This window comes from Elephantulus edwardii, unplaced genomic scaffold (genome assembly GCF_000299155.1).
Source record: "Elephantulus edwardii isolate Elephantulus edwardi_28Jun2011 unplaced genomic scaffold, EleEdw1.0 scaffold00032, whole genome shotgun sequence".
Taxonomy (NCBI): Eukaryota; Metazoa; Chordata; class Mammalia; order Macroscelidea; family Macroscelididae; genus Elephantulus; species Elephantulus edwardii.
This window is the reverse complement of record NW_006399782.1, coordinates 5,348,110-5,372,783: the sequence shown is the minus strand read 5'-3', so window position 1 is coordinate 5,372,783 and position 24,674 is coordinate 5,348,110. Positions and strand designations below refer to the sequence as shown.

The 24,674-nt window shown below is 45.1% G+C and overlaps 1 protein-coding gene across 2 annotated transcripts in view; it reads left to right on the top strand.

The window, feature by feature from the left end:
- Positions 1-24,674, top strand: part of KALRN (kalirin, RhoGEF kinase) — a 797,511-nt gene that overhangs the window by 736,890 nt on the left and 35,947 nt on the right. For both annotated transcript variants that reach the window (XM_006884214.1, XM_006884216.1), the window contains 6 exons: positions 1,392-1,577; positions 2,167-2,338; positions 6,533-6,771; positions 10,540-10,796; positions 14,449-14,572; positions 15,693-15,752. In XM_006884214.1, coding sequence (XP_006884276.1) covers positions 1,392-1,577; positions 2,167-2,338; positions 6,533-6,771; positions 10,540-10,796; positions 14,449-14,572; positions 15,693-15,752 — 1,038 coding nt within the window. The remainder of the gene's footprint in view (positions 1-1,391; positions 1,578-2,166; positions 2,339-6,532; positions 6,772-10,539; positions 10,797-14,448; positions 14,573-15,692; positions 15,753-24,674) is intronic.

Genomic DNA, 24,674 nt, shown 5'->3' with positions numbered 1-24,674 from the left:
TTCTACTTTTCTTCCTTCTGGCATCTTCCTGGAATTACTTCCTGGTAGTTTCAGAGCCTAGTTTGCTTTTTTTGCTTCTTCCTTTTCAGAATCCTTGACTGAGCAGGAAAGTGGCCTTAGCTGACCCTGTAAGGAATGTTGTCCTTGCTTTTGTTTGTTGTCATTAAGTCAGTTGGTGACCAGACCCTGTTCAGTCTTCATGACTGCTCAGTGATATAATAAAGGCCCTGGGGGGTGGGGAGAAGTACTGTGTATTTTGAGCTCCTTCCAACCTAGAGGGCTCATCTTTCAGCAGGATCTCATGATATTCTGTTGTGATCCTTGGAGGTCTTTGTCGAATATTTGGCAATAGATCACTGAGGCTCTTCTAAGTCTGCCTTAGTCCAGAAGCTCCACTGAAACTTATCCACTGTGACTTTGCTGCCATGTGGAATGCTGGTGGCCTTGCTTTTGTTTTTTTTTGTTTTGTTTTTTTATTAAATTTTATTAGTTTCAGTGAACATTCACAGGGATTCTGGGCTTTCACTCCTTAATTGCTGCACCATTCTCTCCACCCTCCTCCCCAGTTTGTTCTTCTTCCCTGCCATCCGAATGTCTGTTTTAATTGTCCAATTGCCTCAGTGCTTGTCAAAGTCAGTTCTGATTAATCTCCTTTGTCAGTGTGTCCTTTGCCATTCCCTATCACTCCTCCCTGAGAGAGACTTCACCCTCATTCATAAGGAAAAGGGGATGGCGTATTCTCTTAGCTACTTCCTGCTGAAAAGGGACGCTGTGGGTTTCAGGGTGAAGATCTTCTCTCACTACTCTAAAGGGCCCCTTTGGCAGTAGGAAACACATAGACTATTATGGAGATTGATTTTGGAATTTAGATGCACTCTTATTGATTGTGCTTGGCTGTACATGTTTATATCCTTGAAGATGTATCATGGGGGTGTTGCAACCTAGAAGACACAAATTTGACTAACAAGTTATAAGTACATGAGTCAAAAATTATGGAAAAGTAAAAGAAAGGATTCTTTCATTGTTTTACAAACCCTCCCCCAGGTCCCCTCCACCATGTAGCCCTCGCTCTAGACTCCTGTGATGACAGAAGTACCTAGTCATATATCTCTTTTAAACAGTTTTCTCCCTCCTCTGTTTCAGTGCAGTATACATTATTGAACCCATCTTACTCAGTCTCTCCCCATCCTCAAGGACACAGCAACACCTAACCCATTGCCACATGACAAACTGATAGACAGGTGATGGCTAAATGAGTGACTACCTCCTAGTGTCTTCTCTCGCTGGAGGCTGGAAGCTATGGGCGTCAGGGTGGGAGAGTCTGTGGCTGGAGAGTGGCTGTGCAGTGGCCTTGTTTTTCACGGCTCTGTCCTGATCCCTCTCTCTGTCAGGGCACCCTGACCGCTCAGGGGAAGCTGCTACAGCAGGACACGTTCTATGTGATTGAGCTGGACATGGGCATGCAGTCCCGGACCAAGGAGAGGCGTGTGTTTCTCTTCGAGCAGATTGTCATCTTCAGTGAACTGCTCAGGAAGGGCTCCCTCACCCCAGGCTACATGTTCAAAAGGAGCATCAAGGTGAGAACTCAGTGGGGAGAAGAACTGGGCAAAGCCAGCTGCTTCCCTGAGGCAGAGGCCCCAGAACGAGCAGGGCCCAGTGGCTTGAAGATCTTTCAGCCTAATAATTTTGAGCTGTAAAGATCAAAGGGTTATGTTGATGATGATTATCTGGTTGAAAAAGCAAAGAATAAGCGCCAGTCTACAGCAAGGTCTTGAAGGTTTTCTGGGATCACATTGGCTCAAAGACAGACGCCAGCCCATTAAACCATTAGATCCAGGCTAAGTTTTGGATTCTTGGAGAGGGACTGATGCTTAGAAGGGCGGAAGGTCAGTGAAGGAGAGGAAGACCCTCGACCATGTGGATGACATGATGACTGCCACAGTGGGCTCTGGTGTGTCAGGAAGTGTGAGGATGGCTCAGGATAGGACAGGGTTCTGATCTGTTGTTCATAAGGTCACCAAGAGTTGTACACGACTCGATGGCTCCTAGCAATAAGATTTTGGAAACTTCTCCTAAACAAAAAAGTTTGAGAAATTGTAACATTTATTACTGATTTTTTTTAAAAGTCACCTAAATATGAAAAGGATTCACTTGGTTTTTTGGCAGATGAATTACTTGGTCCTGGAGGAGAACGTGGACAATGATCCCTGCAAGTTTGCCCTCATGAACAGGGAGACGTCAGAGAGGCTCATTCTGCAGGCCGCCAATGCCGACATCCAGCAGGCCTGGGTGCAAGACATTAATCAAGTCTTAGAAACACAGCGAGACTTCTTAAATGGTGGGTATTGTGTCTGACTGTTGTTGTTATTGTTGTTATGTACCATTGAGTCAGAACCAACTCATAGATGACCCTACACTGTGTTTTCAGAGGCAGTAAATTGCATGGGAGGAGATTGCCCATCTTTCTCCATGGAGCACCTGGTAGATTCGAACTGCATGCCTTTGAGTTCAAAGTGCACATCTTTACCACTTGACCACCAGAGCTCCCTGCGATGCCTGGGTTCTAACAAGGCCATTTTCTCAGGACCCTCCACCACTAAGCTTCCTTGAGTTGGGGATTATCCTGTCTTATGAAAACAGACCTCATTTTATATGGATTCTAACTTTGTCATTTTCAGAAACACTATGTTTAGAATTGTTCTGAACCTAGATATACAAGGAAATCATAAGAAAGAAACTTCATGTTTCTTTAAAAAGATGGGGTAGGTATTCTCTTATAGACTCAACCTTATTACCAGCTGGCAATGATTTGAGCCAAAAGTCCGAGATGGGTACATTACTTTGTCTTAAGGACCAGCTATAAATATGTTGGCTTCTATGTAGTGGTGATGGCTGGTGCTCTCCCATAGCCTCTTTAGCGACATCTAGAGGTAGCTGGGGGTCTGCTAGAGCTCTACTTCCAAATGTCAGAGCCCTGAAAGTCACCTTGCCAGCATGGACCCCTTTCCTGTCTTTTCTTAGTTTCCCTCGCAAACCCCCATGTCAGTCCTATTTTATAACAGTGACATTGTGCATTATTTGTCCTTTTGTGACTGAGATATTTCAGCATAATATCTCCAACATAATGTCCTCCAGGAACACCAATTTTTAGAATATTTTGAGTTCCTGTTTTCAGCGCTGTGTAGTATTCTATTGTGTGAATATATCACAGCTTCTTTTTCAAATAATACAGAGTCTTTGCTGAGTGTCTAGCATGGAACCAAGGGCTGAGGGGGAGATAGAAGGGAGACATACTAGCTGAAGAGCTTGGGCTAGCCAGTGATGCGTCCCTGGACCTCAGTTTGCTCATTTTGTGAGCAGGAAGGTTTGAACTCATCTACCTTTCCATGCTGGCAGTACTTCCAGGAGCACTGCCAGCAGGAAAACACAGCCCCACTCCCTAAAGTCCTCACATAAATCATGGTCTAACACATTGGCTGTAATTTTAATGCAAATGAGAAGATGGATTGTATAGAAGTACGCATCCATTGTTAAGATAGACCATGCAACTTTGAAGCAATTTTAAAGTTAGAGTTTGAGGCTGTGCCTTCTGCCCCTTCTATGCCCTTCAACTGTAGAAAAGTATGGGAAAGAAACTAGGTACATATCAACTTCCAGGAAAGCAACCATTAGCCTCCATCTCTACTCTCCCAGCCCTAATAAGGTAATGTTGTTGTTGTGTACTGTTGAGTCAGACCAGACCCATAGCTGACCCTCAGTGGATCTTCAGAAACAGTTAGCTACGTGGGAAGAGATTGTCCATCCTTCTCCTGCAGAGCAGCTAGTAGATTTGAACCATGTACCTTCAGGATTGTAGCACAGCTTTTTACCACTAGGCAACCAGAGCTCACTTTAGCACAGGGAAGTAATTGCTGCCATTATAATTTTTTTAGGTGATAAGAAGGAAGCTCAGAGAAACTCAAAGAACATTAAGATGCATATAAACAATTAGTCAAATTGTTCCATGTTACAAAAATAATAGGTGGCAGAACAAGGGCTTGACCAGAGCTGCATGACTTCAACTTAAGCTCTTAACCACAAAACTTAAATGGAGTTGCCAATTGTGAGCCACACAATTATCTAGGAGCTCCCTAGCCAACAAAGAAAAAAAGGAAACAGGAGTAAGATACCATACTCATCAACCTAAAACAAGATGTACAGCTTTCCTGATCCTAAATGCAAACTGAAGCTGGTGGAAGAATATAGCCTCTTATGTAGCTTATTTAGGTTGGCAGTGTTTCTGCCAACAGACCAGGCCATCTGAGCTCAGTTTCCAATCTACCAGCTGCTTCAAGGGAGAAATATGGGCTGTCTCTTCCTGTGCAATTTCCCGCCTCCAAAAATTCTCTGGAAGGTCAACTATGAGTCAATACTGACTTGATGGCAGTGAAGGGTTTTGACTAGCTTATTTAAAAAGCATGCTACATTATTGAAAACTTTAGTGCCATTATTTGCATATAAACTAGTAATAATCCAATTATGTGTCATCCGGAAAAATAGCTTTAATAAGGGCTGCGTCACCCCCCCCCCCCCGCTATGTTCTTAAAACTTGGAATTGTTTCTTTAGGTATTGATGAGTCATACTTCACCATGGTTCCAAGAGCCTTTTCCCTAATTACAATGGATTGTGGTGATATCACTGAACAGGTTATCATTACCTAAGTACTTAGTGCCCACAGAGCACTCTCCAAGGATGGAGGCTGGCCTCCGGCAGGAGCCTACTCTGTACTTTGACATGCTCCAAAGATGAAAATGTGATGACCGACCAGAGCCAGGTTTTTCTGTAGACATTTACCACTATCTCGGAGCCAATACTTCCCTCCAGAGACTTCAGAGAGAAAGGAAATGTGGCCCTGTGTTAAGATTGATTGACGTACATCCCTATCACCATAGAAATAGCCTTCTTTTTTTAAAAAAAAATTTTATTTTATTACTTTTGCGTGAGTGTACCGTCAAATCAGATCTGACTGGTCCCTCCTTCCCCGGCATAGCATCTGGTGGATTCGAACCGTGCGCCTCTGGGATTGTAGTTGCAGCTCCTTGCCACTAGGCTACCAGAGCTCCCCCAGAAATAGCCTTCTAATTGAAAGGTTTTGGGGATCCAGCTGTTAACCCACTTACATAGTGGCTAAAGTGGACAGTTCTGAAAGGTAGAAGGCGTTAGTACAGAATTCGACCTGTGTATAGCTTTTGCCTGAATATACCTTTTTCACACTCAAACCTCAAAAACGTCATTATCTTAAACTCAGTGGAGCAAAGCTTGCACATGTCCCTTCAGATCAGCTCTTTCTTCTTGTGTGTGTGTGTGTGTGTGTGTGTGTGTGTGTGTATGTACACTGTCAAATCAGATCCAACTGGCACAGGAGGAGATTACCCCTCCTTCTCCACTGGAGCATCTGGTGTATTCAAACTGCATGCCTTCAGGATTGCAACGCAGCCTCTTGCCACTAGGCCACCAGAACTCCCTTCAGCTCTTTCTTCTATCTCCTGAGAAAGGATGACATTCTTCCAGTCTCAATGCCTGAGGGACCTCTGATTCTGGGCTGCAGTCCTGTGTCACCCACCCGGTGACAGCCTCTCTAATGCTGGTCTCACTCCCAGCCCTTCCACAGCTCGCCCAGCTATGCTGTGTAGCACGCCTCTTGCCTTTTGCTTGTTTTTCTCGCAGCATCAGAACTTGCCTCTATCTTTTGCCTCTTCCTCTCTAATTTTTCCTTCAAACTACTGCAAGGATAATTCTCCTTCAGTATGGCTCTAATGACAGAATTTTAATTTACAGGCACTTATTTCCCTTAGCCCTTTATAGATATACCAATATCTATAGAGTTAAGTCTAGACACATTAGCCTGCTAGATCTTTCACAGCACAGCACCTGCTACCTCCCTTACCTGTCTCATCTCCTCTTCCTCCATGGAGACCCCTGGCCCTCTGCCCCAGGTCTTCTCACTACGTGCTGTTCCCCTAACATCCTCATTCTTCACACTTCCTGCTGAATCTGAATATCACATGACAGCCAGTCCTCTTTTGAGGTTCGGTGTTCCAGCTTCCTCTACCCGCTTGCACGCACACACCCATGAATACCAGAGCCCTTTCTCCACTTCTTGCACAACATTTTGCCCCTCTCATGTGGGACTGTTTCCTTTTTGGGTTTGTATTTTCGTAATTGAGATAGATGTCTTAGCTCTCCCTATGTATCATAAGCCTCTTAAAAACAGGGTGACGGTTGTTTTGTGCTGTTAAGTCAAACCGGGACCCACCCACAGCTGACCCTCCAGTGTGTTTTCAGAGACATTTCACCACCAGGGAGAAGACTTTCTTTCTTCCATGGAGCACCTGGTAGATTTGAACTTTATACCTTTGTGTTGCCAGTGCAACTCCTTGACACTAAACCACTAGCTCTAAAAACAGGGTAACATGAGCCTTATACCTAATGAGCCCCATATTCGTATGGGATTCCCAAAGCTTAGAGTAACTATCTGTTCTTCCCCTGCAGCACTACAGTCGCCCATTGAGTATCAGCGGAAAGGAAATCGCACAGCCGTGATGAGGTCCCAGCCCACTAGGGCTCCCCAAGCCAGCCCTAGGCCTTACTCTTCTGTCCCTGTGGGCTCTGAAAAGCCCCCAAAGGGCTCCAGCTATAACTCACCTCTGCCACCCCTGAAGATATCTACCTCCAATGGCAGTCCAGGGTTCGACTACCACCAGCCTGGTGACAAGTATGAGACCAGCAAGGTAAGTGACAATCCATTATTCACCATTGACTCAGGGGAGTCACTTTAGGAGATGGCATCTTTTGATGCTGGTTATTTTAGTAGGAACAGCCCACAAAATACAAGGTCATTTAAAGAATTTAACTTTTTTCTTCTTCATTAAATTGAGTGAGTCAGACCAGTTCTTTCTCTGACACAGTTTTTTTTTTAATTTTTCCATGATTTTATTTTATTTGTGTCCATAATAATATCCACAGTAGCAACAGTCAAGAAATAAAAAGACCTTGGAAAACTTGCTGTCAAGAACCTTGCCAAAGTGTTAAGAGTTAGGATGTCAGCTTAAAGATTAAGATGAACCTGGTCCAAGCTATGCTATTTTCAATTGTTTGGTATATATCAGGAATTTGGAAAATGGGTAAGAAAGACCAAAGGCTAGGTATTTTCAAATTGTGATATTAGCAATATGTATTGAATATACTGTGGGCTGTCCAAAGAAAAAACATCTGTTATAGAAGTGTCCCCTGCATGCCCCTTAGAGACAAGGATGATGATACTTCATCTCATATTTTGGGCATGTGTCTGACACAATATTAAAGGGCTATTGTTATCTGCAGAAACTCTGTACAGTACAGATGTGGTAGCAATTACAAAAATGAGTAGTTTATACCAAATAGAGTACTTGTGGTATGGACCATCTAAAAGGCATACCTCTAGACCTGACATTTTAAAAAGCAATGGCTCAGATAATGATCATGCTCAAGTGCCTACCAAAGTGAGTTCACAGGTCTTCACTATCCATTGGCTGACGTGAAAGGGGAAGGACTTCATAGTCTGTGAATAGGCAGAGCCATCCTTGGATTAAATTTTTTTCAATGTTTTTCAATTTTTATTTTAATGAAAGTTTACAGAAAAGTTGGATTTTCGTTTTTTCATATTTCCCTCCCTATCCTCCAAGTTCACTATTTTTTAGAAAAATATTCATTCATTGTTGCATAATCTCCTCCCCACCCCTCCCCTAATCTACTTTGCTATACGCCTCTTATTCTGGACTTTTGTCATATAAATAATGCCTTATCGTATATTCCATTTAAACAGTTCTTTCCTTCATCAGTTCCAATGCAGTGTTCATTATTTATCCTCTCTTAGTTTCCTCCCAGCCCCACATCAGTTCTGTTTTATAACAACGGTACTATGCAGTATTTGTCCTTTTGTAACTGAGATATTTCACTCAGCATAATGTCCTCCAAGGTCACCCATGTTGTATATGTTATGAGTTCCTTGTTTTCATGGGTTAAATTTTTTTTCATGGATTGAATTTTTAACATATATTATTCACAATTCAAACACCTTGAGGGTAGTTGTAAGCCTGACCATAGATTCAGCCAACACAGCTTTTTTTTTTAATGCTGGTTTATTCACAAAGTTTATATACATTGCTTTTCACACTGGATCTTTCCTATTTGCTTTACTCACATCTCCCACCATTCATCAAATTGTGGACTCTATGATTAACCACCCCTTCCCCTGCCAATCCTCATCCCTCTGCTCCCCCTTTCCCCCCTTTTGGATCCTCATACTTGTTCTACAATAATTGTCTTATACAATATTTGTCCTTTGGGGCATGAGTTAGTTCACTTAGCATTATGCTCTCCAGTTCCTCCCAAGGTAGGTAGTAATTTACAAAATCATTGCTCCTGCGTGTTGAATAGTATTCTATCATGTGAATGTACCATAATTTTTCAGTCCATATGATTGTTGGTGTTTCCATGTTCTTGTGATGGTGAATAACGTTGCTATGAACATTGGTGTACAAGTCTCCATTTGCGCCTCAGTTCTCATTTTCTCGGGGTATATTCCAAGCAGTGGAATAGCTGGGTCATATGGAATTTCTATCTTCAGCTTTTTGAGGAAGTGCCAAACTGTCTTCCAAAGTGGTTACACAGCTATTTTTAACCTACAAGGTAATAGGGGAACGAAAACAATAAAGAAAGTGCTAGATTAAGAATTTGTAGGACAATCTGATTCCTATTCCAAATTCTTTAATGCACTTGCTATATAACCCTAGCACATTAAGTTGATTTCATTAGATTTCAGTTTCCTCTAGAACTCAAGTTCTAATTATATAGTTTTATTCTTTCCTGTTTGTTGCCCTTGATTTTATTCAAATGAATCATTATGGTCTACATTCAGGTCTGTGTTAGAGTAACTATACCAATCTATTTCATTGTATCCCCTGGAAATCATTTTCTACCTTATAATTCCCTGGCCCTTGTGAACAAGTTGACACATTGGCATGTTGTCAACCATGTTGGAGAATGTTGGACTTCCCAGGGCCCTGTGAGGCAGCTGGACTTCCCTGGGATCTATAGATCTGTCTAGAAGCAGCTGTCCTGGAGTGGACTCATACAAAGACCTCGGAGACAGCAGGCCCTCATTATTAACACTGAGAAAGATTTTAAGGTGTGACTTCCATAGGGAGTTAGGCCAGGATGGATCATGGTCTAACCTTTGAGTTCGGCAGAGGTCTCAGTGTTACTACTCCCACATCTCAAAGAGAGTCCAAATAAAACCGATAATTCAAAAAGAAGGAAAATGTAACAGTGTTAAATGCTCTTTATTCTTTCCATTGAGAGACTGTGTCCCCTGATCTTTGTCCTGACCTTTGCTCGCCCAGCATGCTTGCATAATAGCTCTTTGCCAGGGCCACACCCCACCTCCGTGGGTTAGGGGATGGCAGCAGGAAGGCTGCACACCTTGGAGAGGCCTCCAGTCGGGGGAGTGTGTTATAAAGCTTCAGGTGGGAACTCTCCGCCTGTTCACCCCTGATTATGAAATACTTTTCCAGAGCCATTTGTGACTAGAATGGCATTGCTTATTATTATATTCTTCTTCATTGAGTTTACTGGAGTCACTGGATGATGCAAATGATTATCATGCAAAGCTGGTAATCAAGTGGTCTGGTCGGAGGTTCACTTTTCCCCAGTGGCATCTTAAAAGAAGGGCCTGGGGAAGCTCTGGTGGCCTAATGGCAAGAAGCTGCACTGCAATCCCACAGGCACGCGGCTCGAATCCACCAGATGCTCTGCTGGAGAAGGAGGAGCAATCTCCTATACCAGTCTGATCCGATTTGATGGTTCACACACGCAAAATAATAAAATAAAATTAAAAAAAAAAAAGGAAGAGCCTGGTAATCTTCTTGAAGAAACCCAGCCGTTGAAAGCCCTGTGGAGCACAGATCTCCGTAAAGCATGGGGGTCACCATGAGTCAGAATCAACCTGACAGAAATTGGTTTTTATTTGCCCTCCTGCTGTTACCTGTCGCCAAGTAGAAACAGACCCACAGCTGACCTCCATTGGGTTTTCGGAGGAGAGGAAACGGGGAGATTGTCCATCTTTCTCCCACAGAGTAGCTAATGGTTCGAACCTGGTTCCTTTGTGTTGGGAGCAGAACTTCTGACCTCTAGGCCACGAGAGAGGCCCCTGCTAGTGGGAGGTTTAGGGCCCTTGGTGGTGCAGTAGTTAAACACTCAGCTGCTTACTGCAAGGATAGCAGCTTGAGCTTACCAGTGTTCTGCAGGTGGAAGATGTCTGCTTTTGTAAAGATTATACAGAACCTTAGGAACCCACTGGGGCAGTGCTCCTCTATGCTGTATGTAACTGTGAGCTGGGATTGACTCGGCAGCAGCGGGTCCTTGGGAAGTTTGCCTTTCACCTAGGTAACAGAATGGCCGAGAAAGCCCATGTGAACCAGCCGTCTTGTTTTTTTATCCCTCTGACCCTTGTCTCCGAGCAGAACGACCTGGGAGGCTGCAACGGGACCTCATCCATGGCTGTGATCAAAGATTACTATGCACTGAAGGAGAATGAAATCTGTGTGAGCCAAGGTGAGGTGGTCCAGGTCCTCGCCGTCAACCAGCAGAACATGTGCCTGGTGTACCAGCCAGCCAGCGACCACTCCCCGGCCGCTGAGGGCTGGGTCCCCGGCAGCATCCTGGCGCCCCTCACCAAAGCCACAGCAGCCGCAGAAAACAGTGACGGGAGCATCAAGTAAGTGCCTCGTTCATTGGCTTCCCTAGGAGAGAGGAGTATGTGGATCGAAAGTGTCAAAACCAAAAAGAGAATTCAAAATGCAAACGCATGGTAGGGAAGCATTGCTGCTTATCCATGGCAGTGCTGCTGGGACCTCGGGAAGTGTGAGGCAGCCAGGCGGGGTTTCCCCTCATTCGGTTTGGGTTTTTGTGAGTTTTGTTTTATTTTTGTTTGTTTGGTGGTGGTAGGGGTGGTGGTGGTGGTGGTGGTTCGCCTTTATTTTTTGTTTATCATTTTCTGTTCATTTTTTTCTCTCTTTCTCCCCCCCCCCCATTTATTAAGAAAAGAACCCTACTGAACCCTAGGTGACAAAAGATATGCCTTCCGTTGCTCCATTTGACCCACCACAGGACTCACTGGACTGGACTTCTATTTATATTGTATTATTAAGTTAGTTATATATATATATTTTATTGACACCAAAAAATTACCTTAGCACAAATGCCAGACCTGTACAGGTCAGAGGCCCGCTGCTTCTCCCAGAAGAGAGGGAAATTTTTGGTTGTCTGTGGCAATTTCTCTGTACAGATTGTAACTCTCCCCCCCCTCCCCTGTCACTTTAATATATGTTCATGGTCATTTGTAAGATATTTCTTTTCCTTATTTTGATTGCGAACTCCCTTCCGAACACATTCCTGTATAAAAGTACTTTGCACTATTTAAAGACAACCGTATGGATGGAGTCAGGTTGTGCAATACAGTGGAGTCACAATGTTCATCATTGTACCTGTAATGTAACTAATAATTTTAAATGTACTATTTTAAATATGTAAAATAAATTTTCACCATGAGCATGTTTTAATGCCGCTAAAGACTAGTTGACCCTTTTTCCCCCCTTACCAATCTTCTTTGGACTTTCAAATGTGCAAACCATGCTCCACCGACCCCAACCCCCTGCCCCCACATTTTAGGAATTGGTCGATTGTATTCACAGTTTCTTCATACACAAAAAGCATCTTTGTCACCAAAGCCCCAGTCCCAGGCTCCCCTTCTAAAAAAGGCCCTGAGGTTTGTCTCTCCTCTCAGAGATGCAGAGCGATGTAGATTGGATGCTTCCCAACTGGCCCCCAGCAACTAGGCTACTTTGAGATGCTGGCATGAGTTAGCTACTGGATTACTATTAGGCATCGCTTCCCAGGCAATGGGACAGGGTGTAAGGTGCTCCCACAAGACATCTGAAGAGTGACACCAACCAAACTGCACTTCTTTGGCCCTTTCTTTCGTTTGGGGTGGGGAGATAGGCTCCCTGGCATCAGGTAAACCACAGGCCTACTTGGAAATCAGTAGTAGCTCCTGAAAGCATAATTGGCCCAGTATATTTTATTCTAAAGATACTTGCTTTAGGTACCTTTTAAGAAGCTCCAAGGCTTGGAAATAATGATCTCCAAAGGACAGAAATTCCTATTAATGAATGGTGGTTTAGAGGCAAGTCCTAGTGATTCTTAACTGGTTAACCATGTGGCAAGACTTTCTCCTTCTCGCCTTTGGGTCTTGTGTAACTCACACCTTCCAGAAGGGAGGGAAGGAAGAAAGAAGGGCCATCAGACTGGGAGAAAGATGCAAACTGGGCTCCTCTTTGGTGACTTGCACAAGGGTGGGTAGGGGAGGAAAAGAGCAAAGGACTGAAATTGCGGGTCAGTCTTTACCCATGAAAGACACCACCCACACCGCCCAGGGTCTGCCGGAACCAAAGGATTGAGGGCTGGCTCTGATGCTTACAGAATGAAGGTCACTGAAACCCCACGTCTACATCAGTCCCAGGGCTGTGGTCAAGAGGCAGAAGCTCCCCAAACCATGATGATGAGTTCTTCTGGGAAGAAGTATATGAACTTGAACCTGTCCTGCCCCTTATTCTACTCTTTCTTCCTTCTACACATTATTTTTTTTCAACATAAGTAGTTTCTCACCAAGCATACTGAAAAATCTAAAAGGTTGTGATAAACATAGGAATACACACACACACACACACACACACACACAAACACACACATACGCATATGCTGTCTTCATTGGGAGTCTCATCAACTGGGACCTCCCTGGCTTTAGATATCCTCTGAGGCTGGAACTAGCCTCAGAAAGTTCCAGAAACTTGGATTCCTGGGTTAAGACATGAGATGACAGTCTAAAGTGAACAGAGTTCTAACCTGTGAGATTCACTGCCACGACTGGTTCTTATTTAGACAGGACATTTGGAGTGAGGATATGGGATACAAGGAATCCTAGAGAAGCTACCAAATTAAAGATAGAAGAAAGAAGGTCTGGCCAAGTAAATTTTTCCTTTTGAATGGGCCCACTTTTCCAAAAGCTTTAGGAGGATAAGTGTATTTGCTTTTTCCTAATCAGAAGGTTGCTGGAATTTTAACTTTTATACTATTTTATAATGACAGGTTCAAATTGGCTTTCCATTCAATGATTCATTCATAACAATTCATTTTGTCTTGTGACATTGGTTGCAGTCCCCATGATGAAACAGCACTTTCTCCCAGGAAGGTTACTTGTTAACATACTTATTAAGTGTGTTGTTGACAAGTATTCTCCAGACCTCTCCCTCAGGTGGACCACTTCCTGAAATATGTAGGAGAAACTAGGCATTTTGGACCAGAATCTTCCTCCCTCCTAAATCTCATATGTCTGTCTCTCTTAAAGAAGGTCTTTTTTTTTTTTGAGCCCTGTCCAGAGAGACCTAAATTTGGCCAAGAGACACTGAAGAGAAGTCACTTAGACAACAGTTAGACTTTGTCCTCACTGTGACCAATCACCCTGGACATGGATGCTGCCTGCCCAGGGCCACCAATTCTGTTTGTACCTCGGCCTCCAGTTTCCTTGTCTTTTGGGGCTTAACAGTAGAACTCAGGAGCTCTGTTCCGAGCGTCTCTTTACAGGTGTGTGAAGAAGCCGCTCTCAATCCCTTGTGGAGAGGCATGTTGCCACCCTCAGATACATGGGAACATATACTGGGCCTTCTCTCAGTGAGAAAACTCGAGGACTTTCCAGTGACCATTTATTCACATAAGCACTCCCTCCACTGAGAATACAGCCAGGAAGCCCTTCACTCTGAAATACCCAGATAAATGAGTAGCACTTAGCTTTTATCAAGTCAGCTGTTATGTTCTACTCTGAGAATGGTCACAGTCCAAATATGAATGATGAAAAACCCCTGGGTCATTCTTTGAGGTCTTTCTATCCGGCCCCAGGAAGGTGTGTTGCCAGTAGGCTAAGTCACTGTAGAAGGTGCTTCTTTGACTCCGTTCAGTGGTCTAACCATGCCTCACCGACATGTCTTTCAAGAGGGGAATTCCTCAGTCCTATAAAGCGTCATCATTACAACGTAAAATCCACTCTTGGTGAAGTTCCATAAACCACAGTAAAACCTTATTGTCTTCAGGTGCGTCCACAGCGCATGTTAGCAGGCGAGGGTCAGAGTTCACCCTTGCTCGTTTAAAGTTGGAAGTGAAGTCATCCACATCCACCACGGGAGCTGGCTTGCTGGGTTGAGGGCTCTGGAGCTCTGCCTGAAGCCCTTCACCTCCTGAATCGCCCACAGAGGGTGACCAGTGCCTCAGTCTGCCCTTACCTGCCGTTTTGATTGGTGCATTTTTTGGTATAACAGGAAGTCATGTTCATGGCATACCCTACGCATGAGAAAGCGGGCGGAAGTGGAGAACACGGGTAAAAATGAAGCCACAGGGCCTCGTAAACCCAAGGATATTCTGGGCAACAAAGTCTCTGTTAAAGTGAGTAAGGCATTCCATAGCTGCGTCCCCACCTCTCATCTACTCCCACCCTGCAGCATTCCCACAAGGAAATTTGGGTGGAGGGGATTTTTTTTTTAACCCACTGTGGGGACCAGAGGGGAAGTAGTTTAGCAGAATTTTGCATGCAAGATCAATTTTTTTTTTATTTTTTATTTCTCCTGGCAACTTCAACTCAAGTAAGTACCTCTCTTTTTTTTTTTGTTTTTACGTTTCTCTTTATACCACTGTGCAGATGTTTTATAGCAAAATAGTCTGCGGCAGCATCCCTTAGAAATGCAAGATGCTTGATTCATACTCAGTTTCTCAAAGCTGCCCATTCCCCCTCCTAGGTTTGAGAATACATGCAGGTTCAAAGATTTAGGGATGATACCCAAACCCCCAACCCATGAGGGCTGAGGTTTGGAATTTAAGGACCTGTGGGTCTTTGATAAAATTTCTTTTCCCCAGCATTCAGACAAGTCAGCTTTGGGCTGTTTCTAGGGCTTTCCCTATTCATGATCAGGGGTTTGAGACATACTGATTAAAATCAAGTTATTTCTAAAACTCCATCTATTACTTGTCATTCACTGATATCAAGTTCTGTCAGATTCTCATTTTTATCTTAAGAAGATAGAGTCTTTAAGTTGGGCCCTCTGAAATGATCTGCTTTTGGGCAGTGGAAATTGGATCACTCACGGTGAAGTTTCTTTAAAATATGTAATTACACACATGGTGCATTTCCCCCTTTCCTGAGCAAAACAAGAACAGCCGAACCCAATTCTCCTATCCTCCTTGGGGAAAAGAAATCCTAGGTCCTCTTTCACGCTCATCTGGGAAGTCCAGCCTCACAGAAGACAGTAGTTTCAATGCCACAGCCCTCATACTTCATTTGGTTGCTTCCATTGCTGTCTCCTGGGAGAGAAGCCCCGGCCTTCTCTCCTTGAAAAGAGCATGTTGCTTCCTTTGGCGAATCGCACTCCCACCTGAAAAGCATCTGGTTTTCTCTCCGCCCAGTGCCCCACTGCCCGTGCTTCTCAAAGTTCTCCTCGCTGTCTAGCCAAAGCGTCTCTTGTTCTAACTGTGTTCTCTTTCTTCCCCCTTCCTCATGCTGCCCGGCAAGGAGACCAACAGTTCGGAGGAGTCAGAGTGCGATGATCTTGACCCTAATACTAGCATGGAGGTAGAAGCGGCTATTGTTGTCCTATTTCCTACGATGATTGCCTTTTTTTAATTGTGCTAACAGTAGTATTCCGAATGTGAGAAGGAAAAGCCAGTCAGGAAAATGTGTGCTATCCGGGCGTCCTACCCTGGCCTAAAACAAGCAAGCCAACTTCACTGAGCTCTGTTTTTGGTAGACAACTCTTACCTAGATGTCTTCAAAGCTGATGCTTCTGGTCCTCTTGAATGCTTGCTTAAATGTTTTCTTCTTTGGTGGGTTTGGTTTTATGTAAGAAAATATAGAACTTCATTATTTGAAATTTAGAACACTTCCCCTCTGCCTCCCCTGCCCATGGGAAACAGCATCCAATGGTTGATTTCTAGACAAAAGGCAAGAACTTGTTTCATTTTTAGTCTTTCATGAGAGTAAAGAAGACATGGCTTTCCCAGCTACTTTCTTTCAGAGGGAGGCTTGGTGTTGCAGGAGTTAAAGCTTTCGACTGCTAAGTGTAACTGAAAAATGGCGGTTCAAATCTATCAACCCACCGGCTGCTCTGTGGGAGAAAGATGGACCCATCGGCTTCTGTAAAGACTCCCAGCCTTGGAAACTCTCTGAGGCCATTATACTCCATCCTGTAGTGTCCCTACAAATCCGAATGGATTGGTTCTCTTTCAGAGTAAATTGTAGTGTTTTTCTCCAAGTCTATACCATCATCCCTAGCAGAGGATAGAAATTTAGAGACGTCCTTTTATTACAAAATAGAGAATAGTGAAAGATTTTGCTCTTTGTAGTGCTTTTACACATAGGTAGACTAGCATTATGAGTCATCTACAACTTGACAGCACTTAACAACAATAACAACGACAACATAGAGAGAGCTACATTGTCCTAGTGGATAGAAAGTTATGCTACCAAGCCCAAGGTGGGTGATTTTAATCTGTGGTCCTCAGGCCTGGTTTAAATTGTGTGTTTGTCAAACATTCTTCTAGGTGGTATAGCACTGGTCTGTCCATTTGCTGTACAGAGGTAACCCATGGTTGCTGTGATGCTGAACACCGTGACATTAATGTGTCAAATGTGATAATGGTTACTCATGGTAGACAGTATTTGCTGGAGCTGCCTGATTAAAACAAGAAGGAGTGGCGTCCACTTCCGAAATGGCCTGCTTCAGGAAACTCTGTGAACAGTACTCAGGTCTTTCATTCATAGGGTCGCTGTGAGTCGTCTACAAACCATCAGCACTTCACAACAATTACAGGCTAGTGTTTATTATTGCCATTCTAATTTAACCTAATTCCAGAGAGGTCCACCACCATGTTACAACAACTACCACAAAACCACGGAGAGACCGTGAGGCCCAAGGACGGGCCAGTTAGCTGTGGAACAAGTCATGTGTGAGATGACACAGATGGTTGAAAGTAAGAGTTCTGTTGGGATAAATTAGTCCCCTGTGGGTGTGGGTGCTGCCAGAGAGCTAAATTTGACAGACATGGGTTAATACAGAGCTCCCGTGGGGGAGGAAGTGGGTATGGTGTTTACAGCCTCGGTACATCTGAGAGACTGAGGAGCCAGGGGAATTTGCCACCCTGCTTGCCTTGTAGTCTATGAGACAGGGAACCGCTCCCAGATCTCGCAGCTTGTAGATGCTGGGTGGCGCCCTGTATCTCCCTCTCTGAGGGCTGCAGACACGCAGTGGATGCACAAAGTTTCCTGTAGATAGGAGGGGGTTTTTGGGTTTTGTTTTGTTTTGTTTTGTTTTCCACTAACCAGAACCCTGGAGGAGGTGTGTGGTTAAAACCTGCAAGTATTCTGGTTAAGCTAAGGTTTCCATACACCTTGTGCATGGACCCCACACATATTTCATATGGACCCTTCTGCATGGCACACTCTTTCTGTGTGTTGCTATTTTGAACATATAAGCAGATGTTAAGGAAGAGCAGATATTGTGACACTAGCTAGTATTTTCAGACACAAATAACAAATAAGGTATAATGAAGCTACAAATGGGGGAACCCCAGAGAGAGGGAGGAGTCAAGCCAGGTGTCTGTGGCTTAAAGGCCTTCGGGACTTGTCCAGCTCTGGTGCTCTGGGAGGGCAACCATGGCTTTCCCACCCTGCCCTTTCAAGAAAGAAGTGGGTACAGAGGCGTGTGGGTCCAGGTGAGCCAGCATGCATGGGAAAAGTGAGCCGTGTAACCAGATTCCTTGCTTTGCATGTAGATAAGAAAAGGTGCACATGCACCAGCTTTGGGATGAGACACTGGCTTCGAAAGTTCTTACCCATCCCGGGTTTGCATCCTGATAATATGGCTGGGAACACTGGAGGGTATTATGGTGCTCCAGGAAAAGCCACAAGTTACACTGTTGCTCATTTGAAAAATCAAATGCAACTTTTTAAAATTAATTTTAATGAACATTTACAGAGATTTTGGATTGCCATTCATTCATTGTTGCACTTTTCTCCCTGCCCACCCCTCTGCGCAGTTTGTTCCTTCTCTCTTTGAAAAGTAAAAGAAAAATTCCTTCATTGGTATACAGTCCCCCTGTCCCCCCATCAAATACAACTTTTAAGGTACAAAATTTCCTATTAATAGGGATTTTTTTTCATTAATCATAACACTGGAGGAGGTGTGAGGTTGGAAGTTGCAAATATTCTGGTTAAGCTAAGGTTTCCATATGCATTGTGCGTGGACCCCCCACATATTTCATAAGGACCCTTCTACACGTCCACTCTCTTTGTGTTGCCATTTTGGGCATATAAGTAGACGCTGAGGGAGGACAGATAATCATGACACCAGCTCATATTTTCAGACACAAATAACAAATAAGGTATAAGGAAGCCAACCCATGCAATGTGAGTTGAACATTTGCTTAAGGGATAGATTAGATAGAACTTTATTGCAATGTACATTGAAGAAGAAGAATAAAAAGCCAAGACCCACTTTGAAATTCAGGTCTGCAAGCCACCCCATGGAGACCTCTGGGCATCGTGGTCACGCCCAGCCTGGCCAGGCTCGCTCTCATCTTCTGAACTTGATTGCTGTAACAGGTGGTGTGTCTTTGCAAACTCACCCCTCCCTGCCTTCCAGAGCAGAAGGCCCTGTACCTTGAGGAAACTGAATGACAGTTTTCTTCACTTGTGAATAGTGCCTATGACTAGCTGCCCTCACGACACCATAATTTTAGCACGTGGCTGCCAGCTGAAAGAAAGATCGATGGTTCGAACCCACCACCATCTGTTTCCGTGAGAGAAAAGGCCTGCGGATGTGCTCCCACACAGAGCGTAGGAGGCCCTTGTTTGTTGTTGTTATGTGCCATCATGTTGCTTGTGACTCATAGCGACCCTGTGTACAACAGCCCTAAGCTCTGCTCTATCCTGTGCCAATCGCACTGCCTCTGACACACCCATCCCGATTATCCCAGTCACTGAATCAATCCACCTCATAGAGGGCCTTCCTCTCCTGCGCTGTCCCTCCACCCTCCCAAGCATGATGTCCCTCTCCAAGGACCAGTCTCTCCTCACAACATGTCCAAAGTATGTTAGACAGAGCCTCAGAATTCTTGCCTCCAAGAAGCCACCCGGTTTGACCCTTTCCAGGACGAATCTGTTTGTTTTCCTAGCAGTCCATGGTATTCTCAATACTCTTCTCCAGCACCACAGCTCAAAGGCATCAATTCTCCTTCTATCCTCCTTGGTCATTGTCCAACTCTCTGATGTATAACAAGTGATTGTGACAGGAGGCCCTAGAGAGCTATTTTATGGGGTTACTATGATTTGAAAGGGAGCTCTGGTGGCCAAGTGGCAAGAAGCTGCCCTGCAAACCCAAAGGCACAGGGTTTGAATCTCCCAGCTGCTCTCCAGGAGAAAGATGGGCTGTCTCCTTCCTTGTGATTAGCTGCCTCTGAAAAAGCAGCTGGAAGGTCAGCTCTGGGTCAGTTCCAATTCAGTGGTACACAACAACAACAGTGATTCAAAAGGAACCTCTGGTGGCCTAGTAGTAAGAAACTTCACTGCAATCCCAAAGGCACGCAGTTCGAACCCACCAGTGGCTGTGCAGAAGGTGTGTGGACGTCTCCCGAGCAGTTTACTACCTCTGAAAACGTGCTCGTCGGTCAGCTATATAGGCCAGCTGTCTGTGTGCCTGGAAGCTCAGCTGACACTCTCAGGCCCTGTGCTGCGGCGAAGCCTGGGAATACTAGTTGCTGTGCTGTTGATTACACATGGTCTGATGCCAGAATGTTGATTCCAGAACCAGCTGCGTCAAGGCTCCTGGCTCCCGCCTCTCCACAAATGCCGTTAGCAGTCCTTTCCTGCTTTTTCTCAGTGGGTGCATGGAATGGTTCACTACAGAAGCGGTTCTCTGGGATCTGAACTTGCAGGCCAGCTTGCTACCTTCAGTACCAGCGTACGTGTCACCATGATATTCCCACGAGATAATAGAAGCACATCCTTGACGACTAATTAAGAGGGAAATAAAGTACCTTGAATCCTAGAAATCTGATTTACAAGGCTTTCCAAGAATACCAGTTACTTAAGAGGAATTACTGCCACTCTGTGTTTTGTACCCTTCCTCTTTCTTCACCACAGCCTACACCACCAGCTGCTGCAAATTTAGCTCCAGGGTTGGGCCTGACACCACTCCCCATCCTGAGGCCCTCTGGCCACCGCTCATAGAGAACTGTTGCTGAGTCTACAGTTCACCACCTTCTTGCTCCGAAGGAGGGCCAGAAAAGGGGCATCTTTTCCCCCCACCATGAACACAAATGAAATCAGGTTGGAAATGAAAAAATAAGGTGCCTTGAAAACAAATTACTCATCATCATTCCATCTTTTCCAGTGTGGCTCAGACCGCCAGTTGCCTTTGGCTGGAGAGGGAAGCTGAGGTGACGGTGGGCTGAGAGCCACTAACTCAACCTCGCCTTGACCCCCAGAGTGTGTGCTGATGCCACGGCTGGAGCCAGGGCTCATCTGCCCTCTGATAGCCACTGTCTATCTCCAGGGAGGCTGGGCCCTTCCTCAGCTGTGCTGGATTTCTCTTATGACCCAGGCCAAGCAAGTTCCTGCCTCCACACCCCCTTTGAAAAGGTATCTGAGTGTGGTGCCAGCTTGTGGGATTTTGCAGCTGCCCCTGACCCCCATTCGCTCTTGTCTGTGCTACACACTGGAGCGAAAAGATCTTAGCCACACTCCTAGACTTACCCTGGCCCTCAAGGATAGGAATTCCCAGTATTTTCTTTCAAGACCTCTATGTCAAAGCCAAGAAATGAAATAGATTTTTTACTTTTAAGAAGACTCAGTCTCACTTTATTGGAGAAGGTCAGTCCCTCAGACTAAGAAGGCCTCGGTCTCTGTCCTGGTCATACTGTACGTCACCACCCATACCCAGGACAGTGTGTCAGACCCTCAATCATAACACCTCCCCCCAGAGATTTACATTTTGAATCTTATGAAAGAAGCATCCGAAAGATGATGACAAAAAAGCCCTTGGAAAGATTCTGGAGGGAAATTTCCACTTGGTAACAATGACAGACTTCCAGAACCGACAGAAGTTGGAATCCTTTAGCCTCCTTCAGTTTTAAAAGGAGAAACTGTAACTGTCTATTCAAAAGCCCAGAGGCCTCGCTTGCAGGGGGCATTGTCACCCCTTCAGCCGCACTCACATCACCCTGCTCCTCCTTGGGGCCTCCCATCTCCAGGCTGATTTCATCTCAAATGCAGATGCTGGGAGACGTGGAGACGGGCCTTCTAGTGCCAGTTCTGTGTGGAGCTGCTATCCCATCCTCCAGCTCAGCAACAGCCCTTTCCAGGGCTGAAGTACGACCTAGATGGAGATCCCACGGAGGCAGTGCCGCCTGGAAAGAACGGGGGCAGGAATGAGAAGGTCCGGATTCCGGTGTGGATCCTGTCAAGGGGTGACCCTGGGCAGAAGCGTAGTCTTTCTGAGTCCGTGGTTGCTCTGAGGGAGGGTGCACAGCTTCAAGAACCCGCTGTTGATGTGAGTGGCTTGTCATCCTCTGGGCATCGTGCGGGGCAGAGCAGAGTTTGCTTTTGACAACTAACCTAAAAGGGAGGGCTGGTGACAAAACGGTTAGGCATTTAGCTGCTTACAGAAAGGCTAGTGGTTCAAACACATGCAGAAGCTCCCCAGGATTAGAAAAGGCCTGGTAGTGTATGCCTGTAAAGATTGTTGTTGTTGTTGTTTTGCCATCGAGTTGTCTGTGACTCATAGCAACGCTGTGTATAGCAGCGCTGAAGCCTGCCCTGTCCTGAGCCAGTCTCTTTGACTCTGACAAACCAACCTTCAGTCACTGTATTAATCCATTTCATCTGAGGTCTTTCTCTCCTACGTTGTCTGTCTACACTTCCAAGCATGATGTCCTTCTCCAAGGACTGGTCTCTCCTGGTCACATGCCCAAAGTAGATGAGACAGAGCCTCAAAATCCTAGCCTCCAAGGAGAAACTTGGTTTCACCCTCTCCAAGACAGACCTGTTTGTTTTCTTGGCAGTCCATGGTACATTCAAGACTCTTCTCCAGCATCACAACTCAAAGGTGTCAGTTCTTCTATAAAGATTACACTCTTAGAAACCCTATGGGACAGTTCCACTCTGTCCTCTAGGTCACGATGAGTCAGAATTGACAGCACACAACATCAGAAACAACATTAACCTGAACGCTGGCAAGCTCACCTGTTAGTACCACAGAAGAAAGGTCTGGCGTCTGTAAAGATTGTGGTCAAGAAAACCCTGTACTCATAAGGTCCCCAGGAGTTGGAATTCATTCTGTGGCGGCAGGTTTGATTTGGAATTGAGCACTTCATGCATTTAGAGTATGCTAGCAAAGAATTTGCTCTCTAGCACGTCTGACTCCTCAAGCCCTCATTAGAACAGAAAGTTAAAGATTCTGGGCTACACCCAAAACTTGCTTTTTTAGGGGTGTGATGGGAACAGCCTTGACAGATTTCCTCCAGAGGCCTGACTTGAGCGTCCCCTACCGGCTCTGGGAAGAGTTTGAGTGACTAGAACCACCCTTCTTTTCTTTCTAAACCCCGGACCCCTGACTGGAGCCCCACACATCCTTGAAGAGCTAGCCAGCTGTCCCACCTCCACTGCCTTTCCCTCTTTGTCCCTAAACCATCAAAATAACCTGGCCAGCGGGCCGCATCCCAGAGTGCAAAAGAAAAAAAAAACCAAAAAACAAAATAACCTGGCCAAACAGACTAGGGGAAATTTTTACACCCTGAACCAGGTGGCCAGCTTCCTGGCATTGCCAGTGTCTTTCCGCTGATGCCTGTTTCTGAATTTTATGAAAAGATATTATCTTTTCCATGAAAAGAACTCTTTGGAAGGAAGGAAAGTGAAGTATCACATTCCTCTCATTTTAATTTTTTAAAAAAATGTTTTCTTTGCAATCCATCTGATAGGTTTGGCATCAAGAAGCCAAAGCTTTCCTCTGACAGTACATAATTTATATTCAGCCATCAGAAGAAAGGAGCTTAGCTCTCTCCTGGGAAAAGGAAAATTACCTCTTCCTCTGCATATTCACATCTATCACACCTTTTGTTTCTTACCGCCAACCCGTGAAGGTCAGGTTTTCCCCACCACCCCATCCCAGGAGGTCATTTCAGAGGCCAAGGTCATTCCACCAATAGAACAGGTGTTTTCAGAAACCAAAGTTGGCATATATTGTTGACTAAATCTGCACTCTCCATGAGTCTCAGTTACTTTTTAAGAAGGATCAGCCCAGCCTCTTTCTTAATGCACAACTGCTTGTAGGAGAATTTCTTCCTCAGCAGCTTTTTAAATCCCTGGCTGCTGGGGTGTTGACTTGGCCTCACCTGTTCCCTTGCCCCATGACTCAAGAGTCCAGCCATAACAGCCAAGAAGGGAAACCCAATTACGTGGATCTGAAGTGTCTGCATCAGTCTCTCCTATACATCGCCCCTCAGCACCCTTCAGTCGCGTGTCCATGGCCTTTCACTGCCCTCAGGTGGCCTGGTCCATGTCCTTCATGGTGGACCCAAAGGAAGTCCCATCCACCCAGGAGACAATGCTCGAAAGTTCTGCTGTTGGAGGATCAAACCCACAGTCCACACCTGCTCTCAGGCAGGGCACACCCACCGGCTCCCTCCGTGTGGCTACCTGCGATTCAGTTTAACAAAATCTGTTCAGCACAAGGCATTGTGGTGAGTACTGTGAGGAGAAGGTCAATGAATTATGTATGATTTGGTTCCATGTATAAGTATAGTGAAGTGGAGAGAGAGGCAGGCTTTATTGAAAGCCTGTGCTATACAGCATAAATACAGCATAACCCAAACCACTGCCAAAGAGACTGGTTCAACTCATTTGTACAGCATAGGTCTGAATAGGGTCCCACAGGGTTCCCACAGCTATAATCTTTACACGTGCAGACTGCCACAGCCTCCTCCTGTTGTAGATTCAAATCGCCAACCTTACAGTTACAGCCAAGCACTTTAAACACCGTGCCATCAGGACTCCTTTGTTATTTTTATGTTATATTGTTGTTATATGCCACTGAGTTACCTGCAACTCATAGCAACCCTATGCACAGTACCTCTGAACCCTGCCCTATCCTGAACCAACCTCACTATCTCCAACACACGTAGCTACCCTCATTACCCCGGTCACTGTATCAGTCCATCTCGGTCTTCCTCTCCCGTGCTGGTCTTCCACCCTTCCAAGCATGTTGTCCTTCTCCAAGGATGGGTCCCTCCTGGCAGCATATCCAAAGTAAGTGAGATGGAGCCTCAAAATCCTTGTCTCCAAGGAGCAACTTGGTTTAGCCCTCTCCAGGACAGACCTGGAGTCTCTTGGCAGTCCATGGCCTGTTCAATACTCTTCTTCAGCACCACAACTCAAAGGCATCAATTCTGTCATCTGTAGTCACTGTCCAGTTTTCAGATGCGTAGCAAGTCATTGTGAAGA